The sequence below is a fragment of the Protopterus annectens genome, chromosome 17.part0 (genome assembly GCF_019279795.1).
Source record: "Protopterus annectens isolate FY-2018-M chromosome 17.part0, PAN1.0, whole genome shotgun sequence".
In the NCBI taxonomy this organism is placed as follows: domain Eukaryota; kingdom Metazoa; phylum Chordata; order Ceratodontiformes; family Protopteridae; genus Protopterus; species Protopterus annectens.
The window spans coordinates 814,521,592-814,545,538 of NC_056751.1; the positions used below are offsets into that span (position 1 = coordinate 814,521,592).

General features: G+C 39.8%; 1 protein-coding gene across 1 annotated transcript in view; it reads right to left on the reverse strand.

The window, feature by feature from the left end:
• The window catches only part of SBF2 (SET binding factor 2), a 3,151,758-nt gene that overhangs the window by 747,282 nt on the left and 2,380,529 nt on the right, over positions 1–23,947 (reverse strand). Inside the window, exon 22 of the mRNA XM_044058929.1 lies at positions 8,347–8,517. Within this exon, the coding sequence (XP_043914864.1) occupies positions 8,347–8,517 (171 nt within the window). The remainder of the gene's footprint in view (positions 1–8,346; positions 8,518–23,947) is intronic.

Here is a 23,947-nt window from a genome sequence, read left to right on the forward strand (position 1 = left end):
CGGGTATCACTTCTGTGTCACTGTTAGACAGAGGCACAGTATACTAACCTCAAAAAAGGGCATAGCAAAATTTATTTAAAATGGGTGGCGAAAGCCAAACACACTCTGGCTAGGCTTATAAATGCCCTAGGGCAGATAGCCTAGTATGAACCTATGAATGACTACTGTATTTATGGTGCATCACAAAGTGACCTGACAGATGAGTGATTTTGAAGAATTGTGCATCAGTCAGGCTGTGCATCATACGTCGGCCCACGGAAAGAAAGTTGTACACATGTATGTGCCATTCAACCAAAGATGAAATGAATATTATGAAAAAGCAAGAGCATTCAGGGGATGGGATGTGTGGAGGAAACAGGAGGGTGTGCAATAAGGTGGCATTGTGCACCCCACATTATTACAGAATATGACCCGCGGTGGTGGTGCTGTGGTAGCATTGTTGCCTCACAGTAAGACGCTGTCCGGTTCGATTCTCAGCCAGAGCATCTTCTGCATGGAGACATGCGTGAATTTGCGTACCTTTGTTGAAGGTTGTGCATCAGGCCTGGCAAGCCGGTACATAAAAATCAACTGCCAATCATTAGCGGACCGGAGTTCCGCTGTGACCCCTAACCGGGAAAAGCCGAAAGACACAAACAAACAAGTAAAATGTTAAGCATTATTTCACTTACTATGCTGCACATCAGCACAGCAACACACACCATTCACCTAGTACTTCAGATGCTGCGGTGTACTCATTAATACTGCAGTACACATCACTGCAAAATTCTGCATCTACAAAGTGTATGGACTGTGGTTAGGAATTATTAGAGGGTCACACTGCTGTGCAGCACACTATGAACTCTACATGGGAAGTCATGTAGAAGGTATGTCAGGACAATGCAACAGTACATCTGGAGCACATGGCACTGAGCCACTGTCTGCTCTGTATGTCAGGACAATGCAGCAGGACATCTGGATCCCATGGCACAGTGCCATTGTCTGCCCTGTATATCAGGAAATTGTAGCAGTACATCTGGAGCACACAGCACAGTGTCACTGTGTGCTCCGCATGTCAGGACAGTGCAGCAGTACATCTGGAGCACACAGCACAGTGCCACTGTCTGTCCTGTATTTTAAACATGTGCAAGGAAAGGAGAAGGGTGGAACACCATAGCCAGATTTCACAGTACAGTACCAGTTAGCACTCTGCTTGAGGGGGTTTACATGTATTAGTATTTGGGTAGAGTAAACAGTAAAACTCCACTCTGGACCTGGACAGTATGAGGGCTATGCATGCTCAATTGCATATGGGTACACAAGTGCATTGCATACATGTGACCAATTATGTGCAATGTGAACCACTGGAGGGAAAGGTATATGCAGTAATGTGTAGTGTAATCAGAGTCATACCATGCTATATTTTGGTCACATGCTACTGCTATATATCAGCTGATCATCTGCATGTCATGTGGGATCCATACCCCATGACCATACTGTGCAGCAGTTATCTTTTGTGTGCATAATAATATACTGTTTTTACAGTAAACCACAACTCCCTGTGCGGAGTACATACTTACTTTAATTAATCTGGATGCAGCAAAGTCATTGCCAGTAAGATATTCAACAGTTTCTTACACCCTGCAATTTTAAATCCTTTAACAGCAGCAAGTCATTTCTTTGTCAAAGCTTTACAGAGTTCTGGTTCTAGTCTCAGCAAATTTGACATGACAAAGAAATTGCCTTACTGTGGAAGAATGCAAACTGTACAGTTTAAGTTATGTCTTTTTTAATAACAGTATTACAAAGCATTTTACAAGTCTAGTGAGACTGGGAAATAATTTACATTTAGGCCCACGCATAAACACTCAACGTGTCTCTCAGCAGAAATGTGAAAAAAATTGTCTTAATGTACAGGAACACAGGCTATACAAAAACAGATTCTATTTATATAGATTTTCTACAGAAAGCATTATAAAACAATTCATAAGTCACATGAGACTGAAAATTATTCATATGCTGGTTTACATACATAACAATCAAACTGACTGCCTGTAGCAATGACTATTAGTAAAGAAAAGTCTTAAGAATGAACACAACTTCAATGTAAGACTCCAGCATAATATAAACATGGCCCTGCAGAAATGTTTCACATGTTACAGTTTACACAAAATATAAATGCCTTAAAAGTCAAGATACACAAAATTTAGGAGGCTTATTAATGTCATTTCAGATTTTCCTGTGTGTTTAAAACTGATACTGCTTACGTCTAGGATATTATTAAGTAAGGCTTCATTCTTTTGCCAGTATCGCATTCAAGCCAAGAAAAATTCTGCAGTTTAAAGGCAAAAATATCTGCTGAAACACAGCAGAACTGTTAATATGGAGAGAGACTTCTGTACTGGACAAAATGCCAACTAAACAATGGTCACTGGTGGCACCTTTAAATATTTTTCTGATTTTCCTTCACATATTGCCTAAAATAAGATATGGCTCATGTTTTGCAGTATCACTTCTGCGTTATATACCCAAGTAATACTGGTTCTGTAGTCAGCTTTCTCCAACCAATCTGTACCAAAATAAATCACAGGGGCAACAGCTTAATAATCCACAAGATTCTACTATCGAGGCATATATTGTGAAGTTCGGCTGTTCAGTTCTCCTATAAGGAGAAAAAAAACAGTGAAAGAGATTTTAAGAAATGATGCATCTTTCTTGGGTTTCAAGTCACTTCTCCAACAATGAAAGAGAGCAGAATTAAGAAGGCTCTTTTGTAGCGGTAGTGTGGAAAGACAGACTATAATGTTTTGTAAGATACAACGCACAAAATGCTTGCTGTTAAAGGCAGTGGCCCATTTTCTATGTTATTTTCTTTTGTTTCCATGTCTGTTGACTATAAAGCTGGAATTGATGGCAATATATCCAGTAACAGTAGCAGATTAACTAAGGAGCAAATTACGGCCTTCTGCTGGAGGAGCAAAGAATTGTTAATTCAGGAAGGGGTTTCTTAGTACTGCTATAAAAAGCTCTCTATCTGTCCTGGCTTGAATTTCAAGGCAGTAATGCTTCACAAAGACATGGACAGTCTTTCATGTGGTTGCTTTACATCTGACTGGAAAAAGAAGGTTCTATGGAAAAATGAGCCAACTGATGGTCTGCAAGCATACAGAACACATGTGAAGTGTAACAGACTGCATGGCTAGAAAGACCTGAAGATGGCACAGATGGATGACCTTCTTATACCCTGATGTCCGGAAGTTGCTTTACGGACGTCCATCGGTTAGGGATGATGTAAAGACTATGGAAATTGGGCCGGGCATACATGGAAATGGTAAATATCATCAGAAAGTGGGAGGGGGGGGTCTTTCATGTAGGGTAGTTCATAAATGAAGACAGTGGTACCTAAAAGGAAGGTGACAACAGTAGTGAAGTATAATGTATTTACATCCTAAGCCACAAATGTTCTCCTCGTCGGATCTGAAGTGTTGAATGCCTTACCATTCTTAACTGTTTACTACAGTCATGTAGAGAGAGACTGAAAAGAAGTCCTTCATTTCTCTAGCAGATACTCTTACGTCTAAATAAGGCCATTAATTAATCTAGTACTATTGTCACAGCACTTGAAGTAGGACTGGTATTTGTTTCGACACAACAAAAAACATTTTTTGCCCAGTTGACAGAATAATTTTCGTTTTTGAAATGCTCAGTCATCAAGAACAGGTGTCTTTTCAGAACTGAGGTTAACTGATGAGAGTTTATGGATGTGGAAAGGGCATAACTCTCAACTGTCTAGATTTTCACAGACTGCCAGATTTTTGCCTCATATTTTTGATCTGTTCCTCATAAAATGTGTGGGTTTCTGGAAAATCACTATAGGCTGAAGTCACTAAATACAGAGATTGGAGTTTCAGATGTCATATTCTTCAGAAAATGCATGCTGATGCAGACCCTGTTCTCCTATCAAATTTTTAAGTGTTTAAGTGTAATATTTAAAATGTGTCCCTATTTTGGGCCTTTGTCCTCTCATTATTTTTAGCATTGTTTGGATTTCTTGAGCTAAGAGGTTGAGAGGCATGGAGGGAGTTCTACTTCACTCCAACACATGCCAGCTAAAAGGGCATCCTCTCAAGCCTGGCTTAAGCAAGTATCAGTTAAAATTAGACCTGGCCAATCATGTGTTCTTAGGAATTAATGCAAAAGATGATGATTCATACTGGAAATGTTTTACTTGTGTACAGAAGTAACCTCCTTGTTCCACTGTGCTGAGAATCTCCACCAGAACAGATGGAAGTGTAACAGATACAAGAGCTGGACACTTTATCATTCCCTCTCGTGAGCAACAACCCTTCCAAAATAATAGAGCCTGGCTGTTGCTCAAACTATCAATCCAAATAAGCCCACCACAACCGAAGACAGATCTGCTTTGTAAAGGAAGCTCTGTGGGCTCATGGACATAACCCTGATTGTGACTCAGATGACCTAGAATACATTATTTATTTATTTATATTTATTTATTTGTCCTTGTTTACTGGGAAAGTCCAACTGGGTAATACCCATCTTCAGTGGAGGCCCAGGGAGAAAAGCTCTATTTGCTTACATTGCATTATACTAAGTTCCAGTTAAACAGGGTACTTATATTTCTATTTATATCCAAACACTAGTTACATTTGTACATATACATTCTAAGATTTTACATAGGTGGAAGTTACTAAAGAGAAAGCCCACATGCAACTCTATGCATTGTACATGCAGCAGTTATGTACAAACATAGTTTTGTCATTTCAGTTAGAGGTTGAGAGTACTCTTTTTAAGGAGAGTATTTGCAGAGTCCTGTGTGGTGAACACAAAGTCTTAACCTTGTGATGAGCATGTGCAGGAACAGGATTGGTTAAGATGTTGTTTAAGCAGTGGTATAAAACTACTGAGTTTGTCAGAGAGTTTTACTTGTGTGGGGATACTATTTCACAGTTTAGCAATGTAATGGGAGTAGAGACAGTCTCCTGCATCATTTGACTTATTTGTAAGAATTTGTTAATAGAATGGAGGTCTCTTGCTGGACAGTAGGACAGTAATAAATGCTGTAGTACAAGGCATTTTTCTGAATGATGAATGAGTTTGTGTGCTGTAGTTAGTTGTGAATACGTTAGGTAGTTGTGTAGTTCAAGCCAGTTTAATTGCTGACAATGTTGGATCCTATGAGGGAGACTGTTGGCAAGTTTAGCTATTTTATTGTAGCAGGAGGCAAGTTTCTTTGAGTATTGTTTAAGTCTGTTAGGATAGGAGCGGCATATAAGGGAGTTGGCAAGAAGAAGGTAGTGGCTAGAGTTTGTCTTGCAGTATCTGTAAAGAAGCCTTGTTTCTGGTGTGGAGATTTAATGGTGTGCAGTATATGCTGGTCATATCTGAGACGGTCATCTATTGTAACACCTAGTTTACTATGAGTTATAGTTTCAATGACAGTATTATTTGCTGACTTTATGGTAAAAGATTGTTTTTGATTTTGTCCACTTTTTGAGGTAAAAAGCATTAAATTAGTTTCCTTGGGCTTGAGTAGGAGGTTTGATTCTATGAGCCAGGTTTCTACAGAAGGGAAATATTTTTGGGTAATGTCTTGGACCTTATTTATTGTTGAGGCCACACATATTAATACTGGGTCATCTGTATGCTGAACTAAACTAGCATGGTGAGTGGAGGTGTGGAGGTCATTAATAACTATATGAAATAGAAGAGGACCCAGGAAAGAGCCCTGAGGGACACCTGCAGTAACTGGTTGAAAGGATGAGTAGGTTTGTTGCCATTCAATAGCATGTTGCCCTCCATATAGGTAACTAAGAAATTACAACAAGGAGTATTGAGAAATACCACTACTAACCCAGGGGCTTGCAGGATGGATGAAGCCAGATTCATGCTGTTGTCCTGGGTTCCTTCAGTTTTGACAGTGTGTATCACTGGAATCAGTGTAGATTTCACAGCAGAATTAAATAAAATACAACTATACCAAGGATTATGAGCATTACCTCCACTGAGCCTATCGACTTGGGGACATCAGTTACATTCATCACAAAAGTGAACAGAGGGTGTCATCCCACCATGTAGCATAGCGTTCTGGGCCATTCTTTGTTAAATATGAAGGGTGAGTGAATTTTCAAGTAGCTTCCTCCTCTTTGTTGGTTGGTGGGATAGTCGCAGTCTGTCCCTCTTGAGAGTTACTCTTTTTTCTGCTAACTCGACCATACAACTAAGCAGTATGTTAGCCCACGTGTTGTAACTTCGCAATTCTAACTTTTCTCTTGCTGCTTTCACAACAATCATCAACAATACTTCTTAAAACTCCTTACACTTACTGTACGTTTTCCTCACATTCTGAATTTACCTCCAAAGAGTAACATTTCAGGCCATCATATAACTACAAATAATATCCAAAAATAAAACGAGAATGGACAGGACTAGGTAAAACACGTGGACATTATTTAAAATAGTCACATTTTATTTCTCCTTTCTCATTTTATTTGGCAATGTATCTAGTTTTAGAACATTATTTGCTACTTTATTTGTTGAGGTTAAGTTATATGTGTATTTGTATATTTATTTATAAATGTATATTTATATCTATAACACCGCACTATGGCATCTTGTATGAAATTATCTTACTGTCTATATAAACAGTTAAGTAAAGTTTGCAAAACAATGTAATGTAAATTAGCTTGTGTTTTGTTATTTACATATCATGCAATATACATTACTATATGAGCGAGTCATACCATTGTACTGACGGTTAAAATGCAGCTCTTAATCTATACCACCACTGTTTATGGCTGGAGCTTTTCGTTCATGGTCTCCAGTGAAAATAGTTATTTGCCTCCTGAATACTGGCAGCCAACCAAACAAAATTTGCATAAAATATAATCCTTATCAGCAGTCCTAATAAATAAAATTTCTCTAAGAGCGTAAAAAACAGCCAATCCTAGTACTAATAATTTAAACCCATAAAGGCTTTTAACAGAAGCCTTGTTCTCCAGTAGTGTAAAAGACTTAAATGTAACCTGTCGAGCTGGACCTGTAAAGAAGTGGAATGCTGTGACATTTAGTTGAGAAATGAGCACACACTCAACACTTTTGGGTTTTAAGATCTTTTTTTTTTTTTAAGAATGACAAATAAGGTATTTCACAAAAATTCACAAGGAAAAAAGCATATAAAGGTCTAGTTATCTTAAATGGGACTGGCACGTATCTGCTTTAGAGCTTTAGAAAAAGCAATGTCACCATCACATCATTTTTATTGCTTTGGAAAAACAATGACAGGCAATGTAATGCATGCTTTGTTCTTTTCCTAAGGTGCACCAACCTCAGACCACTCATAACCTTTAGTCATGTGAGCATTATAATCTCATCCCCATATGAAGTGAGCAACGAAACATATGAAACATGCCAAGCAATGTTATGTTCTAATAACTCTGACTTCATCTCAGGATGATCTGACAAAGTGAATGTAACCCTAAATGCTTCATCCCATCTGACTGCATACATCATAACAGTAATATACGTTACAACTAAAAATCTTACAGACTTCTAAAACAATGAATTTTAAAAACCAAAAAAAAAAAAAAAAAAAAAAAAAGAAAACTGAATACAGCTGTGTTCTTGGTAACTTAAAATAAACAAATGAAATCAGGTATTGGACAGTCAGTGTTTGAAACAAAGTAGTAAAAGACTAAACTCCTCTGGAAGCCTATGGAGTGACACCATCAATGTCACAACTATGGCTAATACTACTTCTTTCTGACCAAGTCAGCTAGCAGACACAGTGCTGCACACGTCAGATTGTTTTGAAGAGTATGCTGATAAAAACGGGTCTATATTACAATGTCGAACTCACAGGAGTCCGAACATTGTAATATCGAACCCATATGTTCGAAATGCAAAAATAGTGAGGCCACAGAACACTGATTTTTTTCCCCAGGGAAAAAAATCAGTGGGCCGTTTTCCCAGCTTTGCTATTTCCTCCACTGTGGTGCGATTTCGGAGTTGGTATATTTAAGTATGGGGTGTGTGGGGTGGGGGGCAAAGTCCCCCACATTATTTTAAGTTTAAAGTGTACGTGTGTTTTTTTTTTTTTTTTTGTACCGGAACATCGATTTTCTTTCCCTGGGGAAAAAAAAAATCGCTGTACTGTGTTTTCGTACATTTTGGGTTTCGACCTTCCTGGTTCGATATTACATCGTTCAAACTCCTGTGAGTTTGACGATGTAATACAGACCCGATAAAAACTGCTAACATTTGGCTTAAATATACTCCTAGTAAAGCATTACATTTAAGCAACTTCCTAAAGGTTGAGAGAGACTATGCATGGCTGAAATGTTGAATTACCCTTTTATCCAGGTTAATTCCAGTTCTATCTCCTTTGTCTGTGAGGTAGAGAGATCGGATTTGACTCTGTGCATCATTGTAGAAAGTAACTTCCCAAAACTGCTGGGTTGCCCAAATAGGATGGTCCTGCACACAAGTGTAAGCAAACTGGCTGACTCCAGGAGACAATTTCTGAAAGAGAGAAAAAGAATAAAATAAAATAAAAGAATTTAATTTGTATTTTAGAGTTTGCTGTTCACTACTTATGGTTGGATAAACATAGACTCCAAATTATGCTTAAGAATGAACTCAGAGTTCAAATGTGTACAAATGACAAAGTGGGAAGGCAGTGCGTGGAATACCATTTCAAGCAGTTATTGATGCCTGTATCACTACTGCAGTAAAGTATCATCATAGTCAGCAGATACAGTTACAGACCATGTCAAAGGTCAACGTGACCTACATCTGTCTATATGAGATGCCAAACCAATGTCTCATCTGTTTGAGTAGGTGGTAGCTCAAGTCGATATGAAAGATCACATGACACATCAAAAAGGATAGGAGTACGTCACTAATAAATAGTCATCATAAAATTCAACACTATCAAACAAACGTAACATTCACAATCATGCAAAAGAATACATGAAAGAATATAGAAAACCTGTTATACAATCTACAGCATCAGTAAATTTCAATTAATTCCAAAGCAAGTCTAAGATGTTCATCGTGTTACCCTGCTGCAGTCATCACACTTGGGTTATCTTGTCATCAGGCGGTCCCGCAGTCGGCCTGAATTCCAAAGTCTTGGCCTGGTGTCAGTTGCTGTCGCTTCTTCCCTGACGTCAGTGCGCCAGGGGTATATATATTGCATCCGACGCCATTTTCTTCAGTCTTTCTTGCCGTGTGGTGCCCGAAGCAGAAGCAGTTCACAAGTGCCGGTTGGCAGACTCCTGAGATTTCTGAAGTCTTCAATAAAGCTAAGTACCCCGTTGGGGAAACTTTTCTTGCCTCAGACCGATGTCAGAAAAAGTTAACAATTGTATTTCTTGTGAGAAGCAAATACCTCATAAGGATTTTCATTCTTACTGTATACCTTGCCTAGGCCCAGACCACGACGTCACTGGTTGTCGCTTTTGTGCTAGGTTCAATAAGTGTACTATAAAAAGATGCTTTGATTTCGCACGACACTACTTCGGTAGAAAATTTAACTACACAATGCCATCGGAGCAACCGACTACCGGCGTGCACAAAAAACGCAAGGATAAGGACAGGCAGCCTAGACCCAAGCCAGACTCAGAGGCCTCGACTGGGCCGGTCTCCGATTTATCGGTTTTCAGTGAGGCTCCTACGCAGCCCCTGGCTACCGCAGATTTGGAACCCGAGACCGCTTCGGAGCCTTTGGCGGAGAGTGCTAGGCCGACGCAGCCATTTTGTTTAGCCCCTACCGACGACACTGCAGAAAGAGATGTCAGTGCTGCAGAAACACCTACGGTTTCTGAATGCGTCTTCAGACTGACGACGCTCACCATAAAAACGTATCCTAAGCTTAAGACTCCTATTAAACCAAAAAAGACTGCACTTCAGTCTCCAGTTCAAGGTCCCATGCCTAAGAAACATGCTTAAAATGGCGGAAGATTTGATCTCTTTAATCAGGGGTTCCCAACCCCCCCCCCCCCGACAAAAGGCCTAGACAAGAGGAAGATTATGCCTCCTCTGATCAAGTGTCTATTTCCTCAGGCTCCTCTGAGGAACAAGATTACTCTTTCTCCCCTTATGAAGATTCTGATGTTGAGGATTCTATTCCCTCAGCTTCTCCTCCTGAAGACTACTCCTTTGGGGAAACTTTACACACTATGAGGGAACATTTTCACTGGGAAGGTCAGGACTACTCTGACTCAAAAAAAGGCTCAGAGAATTTCTTTTACTCCCCCAGCACAGACCTCTTGCCATCCCCCCAGTTTTAGACATTGTGGATGATGTTTACATAGAATCTAGTTTGAATCCAGATTCTCTGCCTCCTGCTCCAGCCAAACCAGACAGATATTATAGAGTGCCTGACTCCCACAAATTCCTCTATAAAAGCCCTGTTGCTGATCCAGAGACTATCTCCCAGGTTCCCAAAGGGGCTAAGGCTTCTATGGCGAAAAATCCTGTACCCTCTGAAAGGGACTCCAGAGCACTAGACAGGTGGGGGAAAAAGGTTTACACCTCAGCCACTCTAGCTATGAGAGCACTAAATTGTCAATTTCACATGGTAAAATATCAGCAATTTCTAATGTCTCAGTTAAGACAAAAAATGAGCACACTCCCTCAACAGTCTGAATTGAAAGAAATGCAGGATCTGTTGCATGCAACTGAACAGGTGGGCAAACATACTTTACAATGTGGGTTTGATTCTTTAGAGGCTTCCTGCAGAGCAGCTGTCACTGAGTCTGTTATACGTAGGCATGCTTGGTTAAAGGAATAAACTCTGCCTGATCATGTTAAAGCAAAGCTTCTAGATGCTCCCTTACAGCAGGATGTCCTATTTGGAGTTAAAGCAGAAGAAGTCTTAAAGAAAATGGAGGATAAGGCAAAATCTATGCAGACAGTCAAAGATTTTCTACAGGTACAGCCCCCTCGCTTCAGCAGAAATTGGCCAACAAAAATTGGTCCTTTCCAGCTACTGACAGACCACAGAGGGGTAAATACAGATGCCCAAGAGGCAGAGGGTAACCACAAGCCCAATACAAACCTCGACAATGGGGCACTGCAACACAGAAGGGAGGAGAAGACAGGCCCCAAACTACTAGAAGGCAAACTCAATGACTTACACCTCATATGGCCAAGCAACACTCTCTTGGCAGCTCCCTTGGGAGGAAAACTAGCACTTTTTTTCAGACAACTGGCACATCGTCACAAAGGACAAATGGGTCCTAGACATAATTTCATGAGGATACAGATTCCATTTCCACACCTTGCCAATGAAAAGAGGGATGCCAAACCTGCCACAAAATCAATGGGCAGAGGCACAAAAACAAATTACAGCTCTCATGGACATGAGAGCCATTCAACTGGTACCTACATGGGAGCAAGTCCAAGGATTTTACTCAAGACTCTTTCTAGTCCCCAGAAAGGACAATGCCTGGAGACCAATTCTGGACTTTTCAATTCTAAACACCTTCTTACAAGTACCCAAATTCAAGATGCTAACACTACAGCAGCTTCTTCCCATGTTGGGCAAGAAAGATTGGCTAGTAACGTTGGACCTCAAGGAGGCATACCTGCATGTCCCTATCAGACAAAGTTGCAGAAGATACCTCTGTTTCATTGTAGGTTCAACCCATTACCAATTCTCTGCACTGCCCTTTGGCTTATCCACTGCTCCCAGGGTCTTCACAAAATGTCTGGCACCAGTAATTGCATACTGCAGACAAAGAGGAATTCAAATATACCCATACCCGGACGACTGCCTCATCCAAGCAGAAAGCAAGGACATCCTCTTACAACATCTGGCTTTTGTAAAACATCTTCTAAGTTGCCTGGGGTACACAGTAAACGAAAAGAAATCAAAACTAGTACCCTCACAAAATATGACATTCCTGGGTGCCAGCTTGAATACAACGGCCCAGAAGGCTTATCTGACGCCAGACAAACAACTACAACTGACTCAATATTTCAAAACAATGGCAACAAAGACCCAACTCCCTGCAAGAAAAATTCTGCAGGCCTTGGGCTTCATGGCATCTTGCATACTACTAATACCATTTGCAAAGCTGCATATGAGGAAATTACAGTGGTACCTAAAAAGGGTATTGTCTCAACACAGCCACAGCTTGGACACAATGATATCTCTCATTCCCTGCCTTCAACAAGAGTTTCTATGGTGGTCACAGGCATGTCACCTCAACAAGGGTCAGCCTTTCACCTTGCCTCCAGCCAGGCAAACTATGACAACAGATGCATCAGACTAGTCCTGGGGGGCACACATGGCAGGACAGTGCATTCAAGGCATATGGACTGCAGATCAAAGGAATCTGCACATCAATAAAAAAGAGATGCTAGCTGTACAGAATGCTCTGACAGCCTTCAAGAACCTATTACATCCAGGACAACTTACAATAAGGACGGACAACACCACAGTAATGTGGTACATAAACAAACAAGGGGGTACACACTCCTACCCTCTATGCAGGCAAGCAATGACCTTGTGGAACACAACACTGGCTTACCAAGTTCAGTTACAAGCTCAATTCCTGCCAGGAAAAAAGAACACATTGGCAGATGACCTCAGCAGAAACATCATGGATCCCCACGAGTGGAAACTGGATCCACAAGTATTTGCAATGATAACTCAAAAATGGGGCCTCCCAGACATAGACCTGTTTGCCAGCCCCCAAAACTATCAGCTAACAAAATTTTGTACAAGGACACTTCAACATCAAGCTTGGAAAGTGGACGCACTCTTATTCAGTTGGAAAAACCTGACAGTATATGCCTTCCCTCCATTGCCTCTTCTCACAAAGGTGCTTCCGAAAGTCAGAAAGGAGAGACCACGACTGATACTCATAGCCCCAGACTGGCCACACCAGCACTGGTACCCACTATTAAGGAATATGGCCCAGGGCCCACCTTGGATTTTACCACAAATTGCCCATTTGCTCACACAGCAAAACAATCAGATTCTACACAGCCAGCTCAAAACCTTAAATTTGGCTGCATGCAAATCACCTAAGCATCCAGCCAGCTCCTCTTCCTCAAGCAGGTATGGATGTTATTCTGGAAGTTAGGAGGCCCAGCACCAGGAAGGCCTACTCGGACAAATGGAAAAGGTTTTGCGCCTGGAACCAAGCTAAAGGCCATAATACCCTTCAGCCTCACATGCCTCAGATTCTACAGTATTTAACTGAGATGTTGCACAAAAGACTTTCTTTTTCTTCCATTAAAATCCACGCATCAGCTATTTCAGCCCACTACAACACGGATCCACCCTTATTTTCACATCCACTTCTAAGGCAGTTCCTCAGAGGGGCAAAAAACATTAGGCCCCCCAGGAGAGCACCTACACCAACTTGGGACCTCAATTTTGTTCTGGAAAAACTTACGCTACTTCCCTTTGAACGAGCTTTCTCTGCTGATCTAAAGTTTATATCATGGAAGACTGTCCTGCTGCTAGCAATAACTTCAGCCAGAAGAGTCTCAGAACTGCAGGCACTAATGGCAGTGGAACCTTTCCTCATTTTCATCAAGACAGAGTTTCTCTATGAACTAATCCTTCCTTCATGCCCAAGGTGGTATCCAGTGTGGCTTTAAATCAAACCATCCACTTACCCACCTTCTTTCCAAATCCACAGAACAAAGGAGAAAGACTCCTGCATTCCTTGGACATTCACAGGCAACTTCGTTACTACTTGGATAAAACTAAGGTTTTCAGAAAATCTGACCAGCTCTTTGTATCCTATGCTACAGCTTCACAAGGGAAAGCTATATTAAAACAAACCATTTCCAAATGGATAGGACATTGCATTCATTTTTGATATACCCATCATGGAAAACCAGTTCCTGCTACCATAAGGCCCCACTCTACCACGGCAACAGCTACATCTACAGCCTTCCTCAGGGGGGTCCGAACCAAGGAGATTTTGGAAGCTGCAACTTGGAATTCAGTACACACCTTCACCAAACACTACCACTTACCACTTTACTCTAAGACTAGAGCTGGCTTCGCCACTGCAGTTCTGCAGGGCCTTCTAGCCTCCTCTAACCCTCTTTGACTCCTCCTCCCATCCTTAGCTTTGGGATTCTACCCAAGTGTGATGACTGCAGCAGGGTAACACGATGAACATAGTACAGTTTTGTACCTACCATAAATGTAGATGTTCGAGTGTACACCCTGCTGCAGTCCAGGTTACCCTCCCTCCATCCTCTCTGATCTAACTGGCTAAATCTTTACAATACCTTCCTGATGTATTTGCTTATAGCTGGAGGAATGTTGTGTTTGTGCTAAATTTCTTAAATTGGTACTAATTACTGACTACCTTTTTGGAGGCACCTGACATTTGGGGCAAGAAAAACTGAAGAAAATGGCGTCGGATGCAATATATATACCCCTGGCGCACTGACGTCAGGGAAGAAGCGACATCAACCGGCGCCGGACCAAGACTTTGGAATTCAGGCCGACTGTGGGACTGCCTGATGACAAGATAACCCAAGTGTGATGACTGCAGCAGGGTGTACACTCGAACATCTACATTTATGGTAGGTACAAAACTGTACTATGTCTCTCTCAAAGGCTTGACAATAAATAATACAATCTGTTTTGTTTACAGTGTCAGTATTCCCTTCCTTTGTTATAGGAGACATCTGTATATGATCCACCCTCTCACATTTTGCACACAGCCAACATAAAAACATAATTTGAAACTCACTACATTCCTAATGACAGTAACAAATCAGACTTATATTTACTTTCTTGATGCCATCGTAATGAAGGGCAGTGCCCAACATGTCCCAGAATCTTTAGAGCCATTACATATTACAAAAACATATTCTGTGGTTTCTTCAACATTGCAGCCTCTCACTAAACATATCCTTTCTGAAGCAGCTTCATATTTCATTTCAGTTCTTATGGTACATTTTCTGTAGGTTAGTATTCAAAATAAATCTTTACTATTTAAGAGAAGTTCTGGCCAAATTCACCCCCAGTTCTTTTGAGAATCACTTAGGTCTCATCTGAAAAAGGTCATATATCTAATGCAACTAACCCAGTAATTAAAAATAAACACAATATACAAAACTATATTAAGCCTTTTCACCTCACCAAACATTCTTGTCATCAATATTAGTCGATGTGATCGTCAACACAACACAGGATCAATTAATTGAAAGCATACTGATGGAAATACGTAAAGTCAATTTTCTTCTACGCTGGTCTTCCATTAACATGAAAAGTTTATTAATTGGGATGTGCTTTGCTCCCCTTTAAAAAAATTATATAACAAAACACACACACACACACAAAGAGTCAACAAAATATTTTACTGTAAAAATGTAAAATGTGCATTCTTCTCAAAAAAACGCATTATACTCCAAGTTAGAATAACTGGGATCATGACATAGTTAATTTGCGGGGACACATCTACAATATTTTACTGTAAAAATGTAAAATGTGCATTCTTCTCAAAAATATGCATTATGTTACTCCTAGTTAGAATAACTGGGACTATGGCATAGATAATTTATGGGGACACATCTATATGTATTAACGGCTACTGCACATTTTTGTTATATACCATTACTTTCTGCTCTGTTTTTGGTTAGTGCAGCTTACAGCAACTCTGTTATCCTTTTCTTCTTTGTGAATTAGTTCACCCAAGCAGTATAGTCAGTTGGATAACACCAAGTAAACAAATCTAAAGCTCTTGTTGAAGCAGCCCTCCTGTGTGTGTATGTCTCAATGTTTAAGGAAAGATAAGATATTCAGTGTTTTAGCTTTCAAAACTCTTGGTCCAGAAGGGCCATTTAAGAGTGTGTTAAGTGATAAACCTGGTTCACAAACCCTAATATAAAATGGGTCTATATTAGATAGTCGAAGTTCCGTAACTCCGAACACCTAATGGTCGAAGCATTATGTTCGAAGTTACAGAACTTCGAACATGTAAAAAAAAAACTACACAACGGACAAAACAATAACTTGTTGTAAGCACGGGGGCAAGGCCCCCTGCACCCCCACACCCCCCGCTACTTAAATATACTAACTCTAATATCACACCACACTGAAGTGAATGGAAACCTCTGCTTACAGAGATTTCCATTCAAACGCTCAAACTTTTACAAATTCGAACTTATGGTCTCGACCATATGTGGTTCAAACTTGTAAAAGTTCAACTACATGACAGGAAACTTATAAAACAAGGTATCTACAGCTTTTTTAAAAGCATCAGTCCACCCAAATCTTCTATGCAAAGACAGCATATCCCAACATTTAGTAGCTCTAACATTCAAAAAAAGAAGTTAAAGTTCTAGACTGTTCTAAGGAAACAGATTATTTTCAGTAAAAAGATCACATTACAAAAAAAAGATACCCAATATTGATGCAAGGATTTCATTCCTATAGCGTTTGTATATCAATATTAAATTCCCTCATCAACCAATATCGAAAGGAAAAAAGTGACAAATGAAATTCAAGCATTTCTTTCCCAGTATGACATTGGATATCAGCAATATTCTCAAGTGAAAGTTCTTTGTACCAAATGAAGTTTGCAAAAAGAACTACAATATTCAATGATATGTCTAACAGATGCCGTAAACACTGGTATCAATACCATTTCATTCCAACTCTAAAAACATTACTGATTATGCTGTAGTGGCTCTTTATTATCCCCTTAAGATGCTCCTCAAAACTCAGAATTTAATCTGCAGGGACCCCTAAATCTCTGATACGAGTCATCATCAGAATGTCATTGTCCAGTCCACTATGATATTCCTTATTTTTAGCAACAAATAAATTACCATGGATTTCTTAGAAATGAACTTCAGCCCTCTTAAATTTAAATAGTAAAAAAGCAACTTCTTACATATTTCATGACTTCATAATTATGATGTTTTTTTAAAGAAATACATTACCCCAAATCTATTCTTTATTAGAAACTAAGTTATGTTAAGAGAAATCTTGTATACAAATAATATCATCTTGTTTTAGACAAGAAATGATAAAGAAATATACTGCTCAATAAACAAAGAAAAAAATACAAACCACTGCACTCTCAGTGGATGTAGAAGAGATTAAGGCTACAAAAGAGGCAGAGGCTGAAATGGCATGCTCACTTAATAATCTTAATAAAGAAGTTACTTTCTGCATCTGTCGCCAATGATGATAAACTCAAATGATAAACAGTAAAGTTGTTGTTGAAGTTAAAGATAGAGAGACAATACTGATGAAGCCAACACAGAAAGCTCAGCTTCTACAAGAACACCAAAGCAAATGGTGTGTAAGGTAAAAATTAATTTAATATATGCATAGAGACAGGGGTTGGCATAATGGTTAAAATCTTTACTTAAAGATTCAAAGTACAGGGTTTGATTCTGGTCTCTGATTAATGGCTAGGCTTGTAATAATCTGCAGACATACAGCCTAGAATTTACCTATGAACCTATGCTACTCAAAAGGCATTATGGTGAAATGACTCATAATGGCATGTCAACTCTGACAAGCATCTCAAAGCACATTAGTTGTTTCTGTGCAAAGACCACTAGCAAACTGCGTGCAGTAATGCAGAATCATTACGACAGTCAGTCTCTAAGACAAAATTTTATGGCACATGGACAACAGATTAGGTACATTAAAGCATCATCATGGCCACTGGAGGAGATCCAGTATGGTCTAGGAAACCTTTTATTCAATAGCATGTTATGCACATGCAGTCAAAACATTAGTGAGGAGCATCAACCATGTCTGTATGCGAATTTACACAACCTGAGACTTAAATCTTGCAAGAACAGGAGAAAAAAAGAAATAACTCGCCAGAAACCTCCTACAACAAAATATGGAAGTTGGCAGTGTGCTATAAAAGGTGAGTGATAAGAGTATCATTAGAATGAATACTTTTAATGTAACAAAAGACACCCAAATAAAATTTCCAAGACTATGAAGCAGCTTATATGAAGGATGCCCTAGCAGAAAGATGTAATGGGGTCATCACCTGAAATGTGACTGTTCGCACAAAACATATATCAAATGGGCACTTTTTAACAAAAAGAAACTTGTGTACTTGTTGTACAAAATAACTTAACAGCATATAGGTTGCATGTACAAACAAGGGCGAAATTTTAATCTCCACAACCAGGAGATTAACAGCTGAATATTTTGGAAACAAATAAGAATATACTTCTTCCATAAAAAGAAACCATTTTTAATGAATGAATATATTTATATTCATATCTATTTCTCTCTTTCTATAGACATAAGGACAAAAGGTACTTGCTGAATTGTTGAAATTCTGAGCATCAGAACCACGATTCTCAGGACAACAAAACTACAGGAGATAATGTTGAGGGGTCGGGGGGTATATGCTAAGTCAAGAGATTGTGATTCCTCAGAATATCACCCCTACTAATAAAGTATGATGACCTTGGAATTAGTATATAGGGGCACAGTCCCCATTATCGGGCATTAAAGGGAAACTTTATTCCCCTTGCAAAACCATTTTAATACAGCAACAGTAAGTTTCAAATATTACTTTTTCTTTCTTTTTTTCAACACTTGTGATGGGCAGCTGCCTATGTACTTGTGTGTGTTCTATGTGCCTGCAGATATTTGGCTATGCCACCTTTTGTTAAATATTAAAAGAGGTTTCCTAGGCTCAGCTGTCTGATTTTAAGGAAACATTTTGGAGAACACTTTGAGCATTTCTAGTTCTGGAACTCTTGATGTCAAAAGACAGACAAATTGCATGGTAGGCAATAGCGATGAGCATCATTCCTTTAACCACGATTCTGCTATGGCTGTGATACAAGATGGTGTTCCTGCATCTGACATTCTACTTGGTGCACCTTGTTTGTAGTATTACTTGTGTTCAGCTTGCGTAAGGCTTACAGCAGGGTCTGCGTCTGTGTTTTCTGATGTCAGGATAAAGAGGTCAACATCAGCAAACCAGTAAGGATGTTCCGTAGCTCAGTGTGTATTAGAATAATGGGCTTAGTTTTAATGATGCTGAAATGTGATGGAGTAAAGTTTCTACAGTTAGGGCTGTGTGCCTTATCTATGCTAGGTCTGGGGGTAGAGAATAATAAGATGAAATATAAATGAGCCTATACCCCTGGATGCGGCAAATAATTCATTTTCTGATAGAAGTTGGAGGATGGGTACTGAGCAGTACTGTGACTAAAAAGCATGGCTATATAGGACATTTTGTCATTCTGCATGTGAAGTCATGATCATCTACATGACAACTTATGAATTATCAAATGAGTAGGAAGGGGCTTAAGTGCCAACTTTGTAAGGTGTGTGTATGTCAAGAGCTGAAGAGAGATGGGCCTAACATCTAAACATTTGCTGAGAGTTATTGTTGTGTCTTTCGGCTTTTCCCGGTTAGGGGTCGCCACAGCGGAACTCCGGTCCGCTAATGCTTGGTAGTTGATTTTTACGTGCCGAGTTACCAGCCCTGACGCACAACCTTCAACGAAGGTCTGCCCATTCACACATGTCTCCAGGCAGAAGATGCTCTAGCTGAGAATCGAACCGGACAACGTCTTACTGTGAGGCAACAACGCTACCATTTGCTGAGAATAATCAGCTTAATTATACATTTCTGAAACCTCTGCTTATTTCTTCCTACAAAGAAAACAGCACATAATGAGTAACCCCATCCATAGGTGGTGAAAGCCAGGGAACCTTGTTGGCTAGGCTTACATAGGCACTAGGCCGATAGCCAAGCACCTACCTATGAACCCTAAAATTATAGAAAAGCAAGCTAGGAAAACCACAATGCAAAGTCAATGTGTGTTTTAGAGTGTGACTTACAAATTCTCACTTTTCTAGGTAAGGCTAGATGAAAATCCTAAAACTATAAAGACATGCAGTATTTACTGCTACATACATGCTGAAGATATGATGAGCAGATATCAAGCCAATGGACAGAGTCTTCAACTAACAAGTCCAGCCAGGTAAATGGAAATCAAATATAAAATGCCTGTGAAAGAGATGATTCAGAATGTATGAATGAGAATATTTCATGCCTAGGGTAAAGAAAGATGCATCTTCTAAAGCACAGGAAGGAGAGACTGAATCAGGAACACACCAGATGTTTTGTACTGAATAAAATGATTTACATGATGGGCATACGGAATCCAAAACAGATCCTGTAAATTCTCTCCCTCCAGGAAAAAAAGTGGAGTAAAATCCTTCACTGTCTAAAAAGGTACCAGTTTGATGACACCCAAGAACTACAGCATCTGTATCAAAGCCATTTTTCCCATTTTTGTACATGGGTTGGGGTGTTGTATCAACAGTGACCATAACCTAGAGCCAGTGCTCAATGAGAAGCCTCCTATCTCTTTATGGAGTCCCTGGGAGCTTAGAACAATGGAACTGCAAAGGGTAGAGTTGACACTACGGAGCACCTTGACAGTGCAATCTGGCACCAGAGATCTAAAGAGAGATTCACATATCATTCTCACCAACACAGTGCCTTTACCAACATGACTAAGACAACAGTAAACAACAAAACTTTACTGAAAAGTCAAATCCACAAACAGCAACCAGAAAGAAAGCCTGTTGGGACTCCCAGAACTGGTATGGAATAGATGTTTAATAAGTCTGGTGATACTATTAAGATACCCTGCTTCAGCAAAAGTACAACCTCTGAAGGTCACTATCTGGTACACTGAAGTCCAGAGGGTGACAATGCTGCAGCCAAAACAATTTGAGGTACCACTGAAGCTGATTCATATGCAGAATGGAAAAGGCCATGAATCCCAGGGCCCAAACAAGCTCCCTGGGTGGCATGGCAGTCAGAGAAAGAAGAGACTGAAAAAAGGCTGTCAACAACAATACCTCTGGAGGTCAAAGAGAGGCCAGCATTGGCATCATCTGAATCCATTTTGGTATTTACTTTCCAGATCTCTACATAGAGAGCCAAGACGTCTGGCTTACAAAGCCTGATGGCTATTGCAAACTGGGCATTGTTGTTAAGTCACCCTGTCACACCCAAATTCTCAAGAATGAACTCACCCTAGTAAACTCTTGGTGTATTAAAAATGGGTTCAGACTAAATGCTAAAACATATAGCATCACTGCTTTTGCTAGACTACCCTTCCTCGTGCTGTTCAGACAACACACCTCTATAAAAAGAAAATGTACTTAGGGACACAGGAACGTGGGTTGATAGATCCTTGTCTTTTCAGTATCAAGTAAAACAGTTGCCAGGAAATCCTATTTAGCCCAGCTAATTGTCAAAGGAATGTCATTAAGGCCTAAAGAGGCAATCACTCCTTAACATTCAGCAAGGGCAGTTATAGAGTACAACATCCTCTTTTGGATGTATCTCACTAAAAATATCAAACAATTTCAAAGACCACAGATTGTCCTAACCAAATAGATTGCAAACTTAAAGCCCCACAGCTACAAAAACAGGCTGGATGCTCCAGTCCTTTACTCAGTTTCTCATAGACTTTTGAGGGGAGATCTTGGTCTCTCTTTCAGTGCCATTAGACATCCAATTGTCTTGGGCCTCCATGTTTTTCGCAAGTCCAATATTTCCATCAGTACTGGAACCAGGGACTTAAATCTTCACTAACAGATAAATAAAATATGATGGAGAGGTGGCTTGTAACCCAGCATTTGCCAAACCAGTGGAATAACCTTCCCCTGCATGTTAAGTAGCTCACTATCTTCCTTTAAACATAAACTAGATGACTGGATCAGTACCTGCAAATTTACTGCAAGATTGACTGGTATGGCCCTCCTGTAGAAAGGAGATGCAGCCTGAGGGTAGTGGCAAAGTGTGAATGTTCATAAGACTCAGTGGCCTTGGATAGTTTATGAATCTCAGAGTTGCAGTACAACTTAAAACTGTTTAAAAGGTTCAAAATCTGAAACACTTAATATTCAGTAAAACTCACAGCTTAATTCCAGGTGTATAACACAAATCTAAAGGAAACACAGCCTTGCAATTTTTGGACATTTTGTAGAAAGCAACTTCCTACATGCGAGTCTCCACAACAGGAGAATTCTTGTCTTCCTTACTCCCAGGGTATATCAGCTCTACAGCTGATTAAACAAAAGGAGCAGGGGAGCAGATTTCCTGTGCTTCCTCCATTTACGCACAAAAGAAATGGGATCTAATACATTTTTAACTTTACGGTGTAGTCAGTGGCATGTCCCTTAGCTGTATATTCTACATTCTTTGTAAATGCTAGATTCTTTAGCTGCAGCTTTACTGTTTACCTACATCTGGACACACACACACACACACACACACACACACACACACACACACACACAGACACACACACACACACACTTATGTCTACTATGAAATAAGAAAAGCAGCCAAAACTGACAAATGGTTTTGCAAAACAAGACTTGAAAATAATTCTGAAAATTTTAAATTTCTCATAACCATTCAGTTTTGTCGAGTCGATACTAGACAAAAGGTAAAAACATCTACAGGACAAATGTATATTAAATTATATTTCCAAGGTAAATATTTCTAAAATATGTTAATTTTCATTTTAATTACATTCATCTGAAAATTGCTGCTACATGAATTTGAGCTAATGAGGTGCAGATGCTGTGTTAGGAGAACTGCAATACCTTACTTATTTTTACCTCATATTCCTGTACATTCTGGAACATTTAGCTACAAAGAACCTGAACACACAAGACTGCACAAGTCAGACTGCCTTGAGGGACGAGTGTTCACCATAAACACACACCTGACTGGATTCTAACAGCTAAGAGCTGGATTCACCCTGCCATACAAATGTAACTATCACTTGTGTATATTAAGAAACTACAACCACTGCAACGGTCACCCTGAAAAAGATTCCGGCCCACTGAATGAGGAATTTTCAAATGACTAAATAATATAATTCTGGCAGGTACAATCTCTCTTTCTACATTCATTTGTTAGTAGCCAGACACTTGTATGATGGACCATACTGTCATACTACACAACTTGACAAACTGCACATTGTTCAATGCAGACTGTTCCAGGCAGGATAATTACTACCCCTACTATGAGGTGCAACAACCCTGTAGCTAGTGAAACTCCACAAGAGTACAGACCAAAGAACCTTGTATCAGAGAAGGATTTCCCACAGGGGGAAAAATCCAAATTAAATGTTTGGTTTCATGTTGCATAACTTTCAATAAATAGCATATCTCTGAACTGTCCTACAAACTTTAACTGTGTAGCTTTCCAGTATCACATACAGACTGCACACACACCTATAGAAATTTAGAGTTGGCAACTCACCTACCACGTCTTTGTGACGTGGTGAAAAAACAGACTAGGCACAGAAAACTTATGCAAACGTGTTGACGTGAGATGCACACAGAAGACACACTGCATTCTATAGTACAAGGCTCTGAGATTCCCTTATCCCTCATTTGCATTCTTTGCGACTCCAAGTAGGTCAATTAACTAGACAGTATTCAGAGGCAACTGGAAAACTGGACAATGTTTGTCAATGGTCTCCTTGATCACATGCCTAGTAACCATCACATGCTTAGTAACCAACTACCTGTGATCTCCAGATCATAACTAACTGACAGAACCTTTTACTTGGAGGTGACAATGCTAAGCTACCCCACCATTCTTATTTACAAACAGCTTTTCATGCCACACATGAAATGTCGAGTGTGTACCTCATGATTTCTTGAATTTGTTACTATTTTTGAGCCAACAAACTCATCCGAAAGGCTATCTGTAAAAGCATCAGTTCAACTCAATTTGAAGAGATAAACACTTGTTAACCATTGACATGGGTGGTAATGCCTCAAGGCTCCAGGGTCCTGGACTATGTTATAACATCTGAAGTCTGCATGTGTGAAATTTGTACACTGCCCTTTGTACAATGTCCTGTCTGCTTGGGTTTCCTGTAAATACTCTGATTTCCTCCTGCCTCTCAAAAACAAACC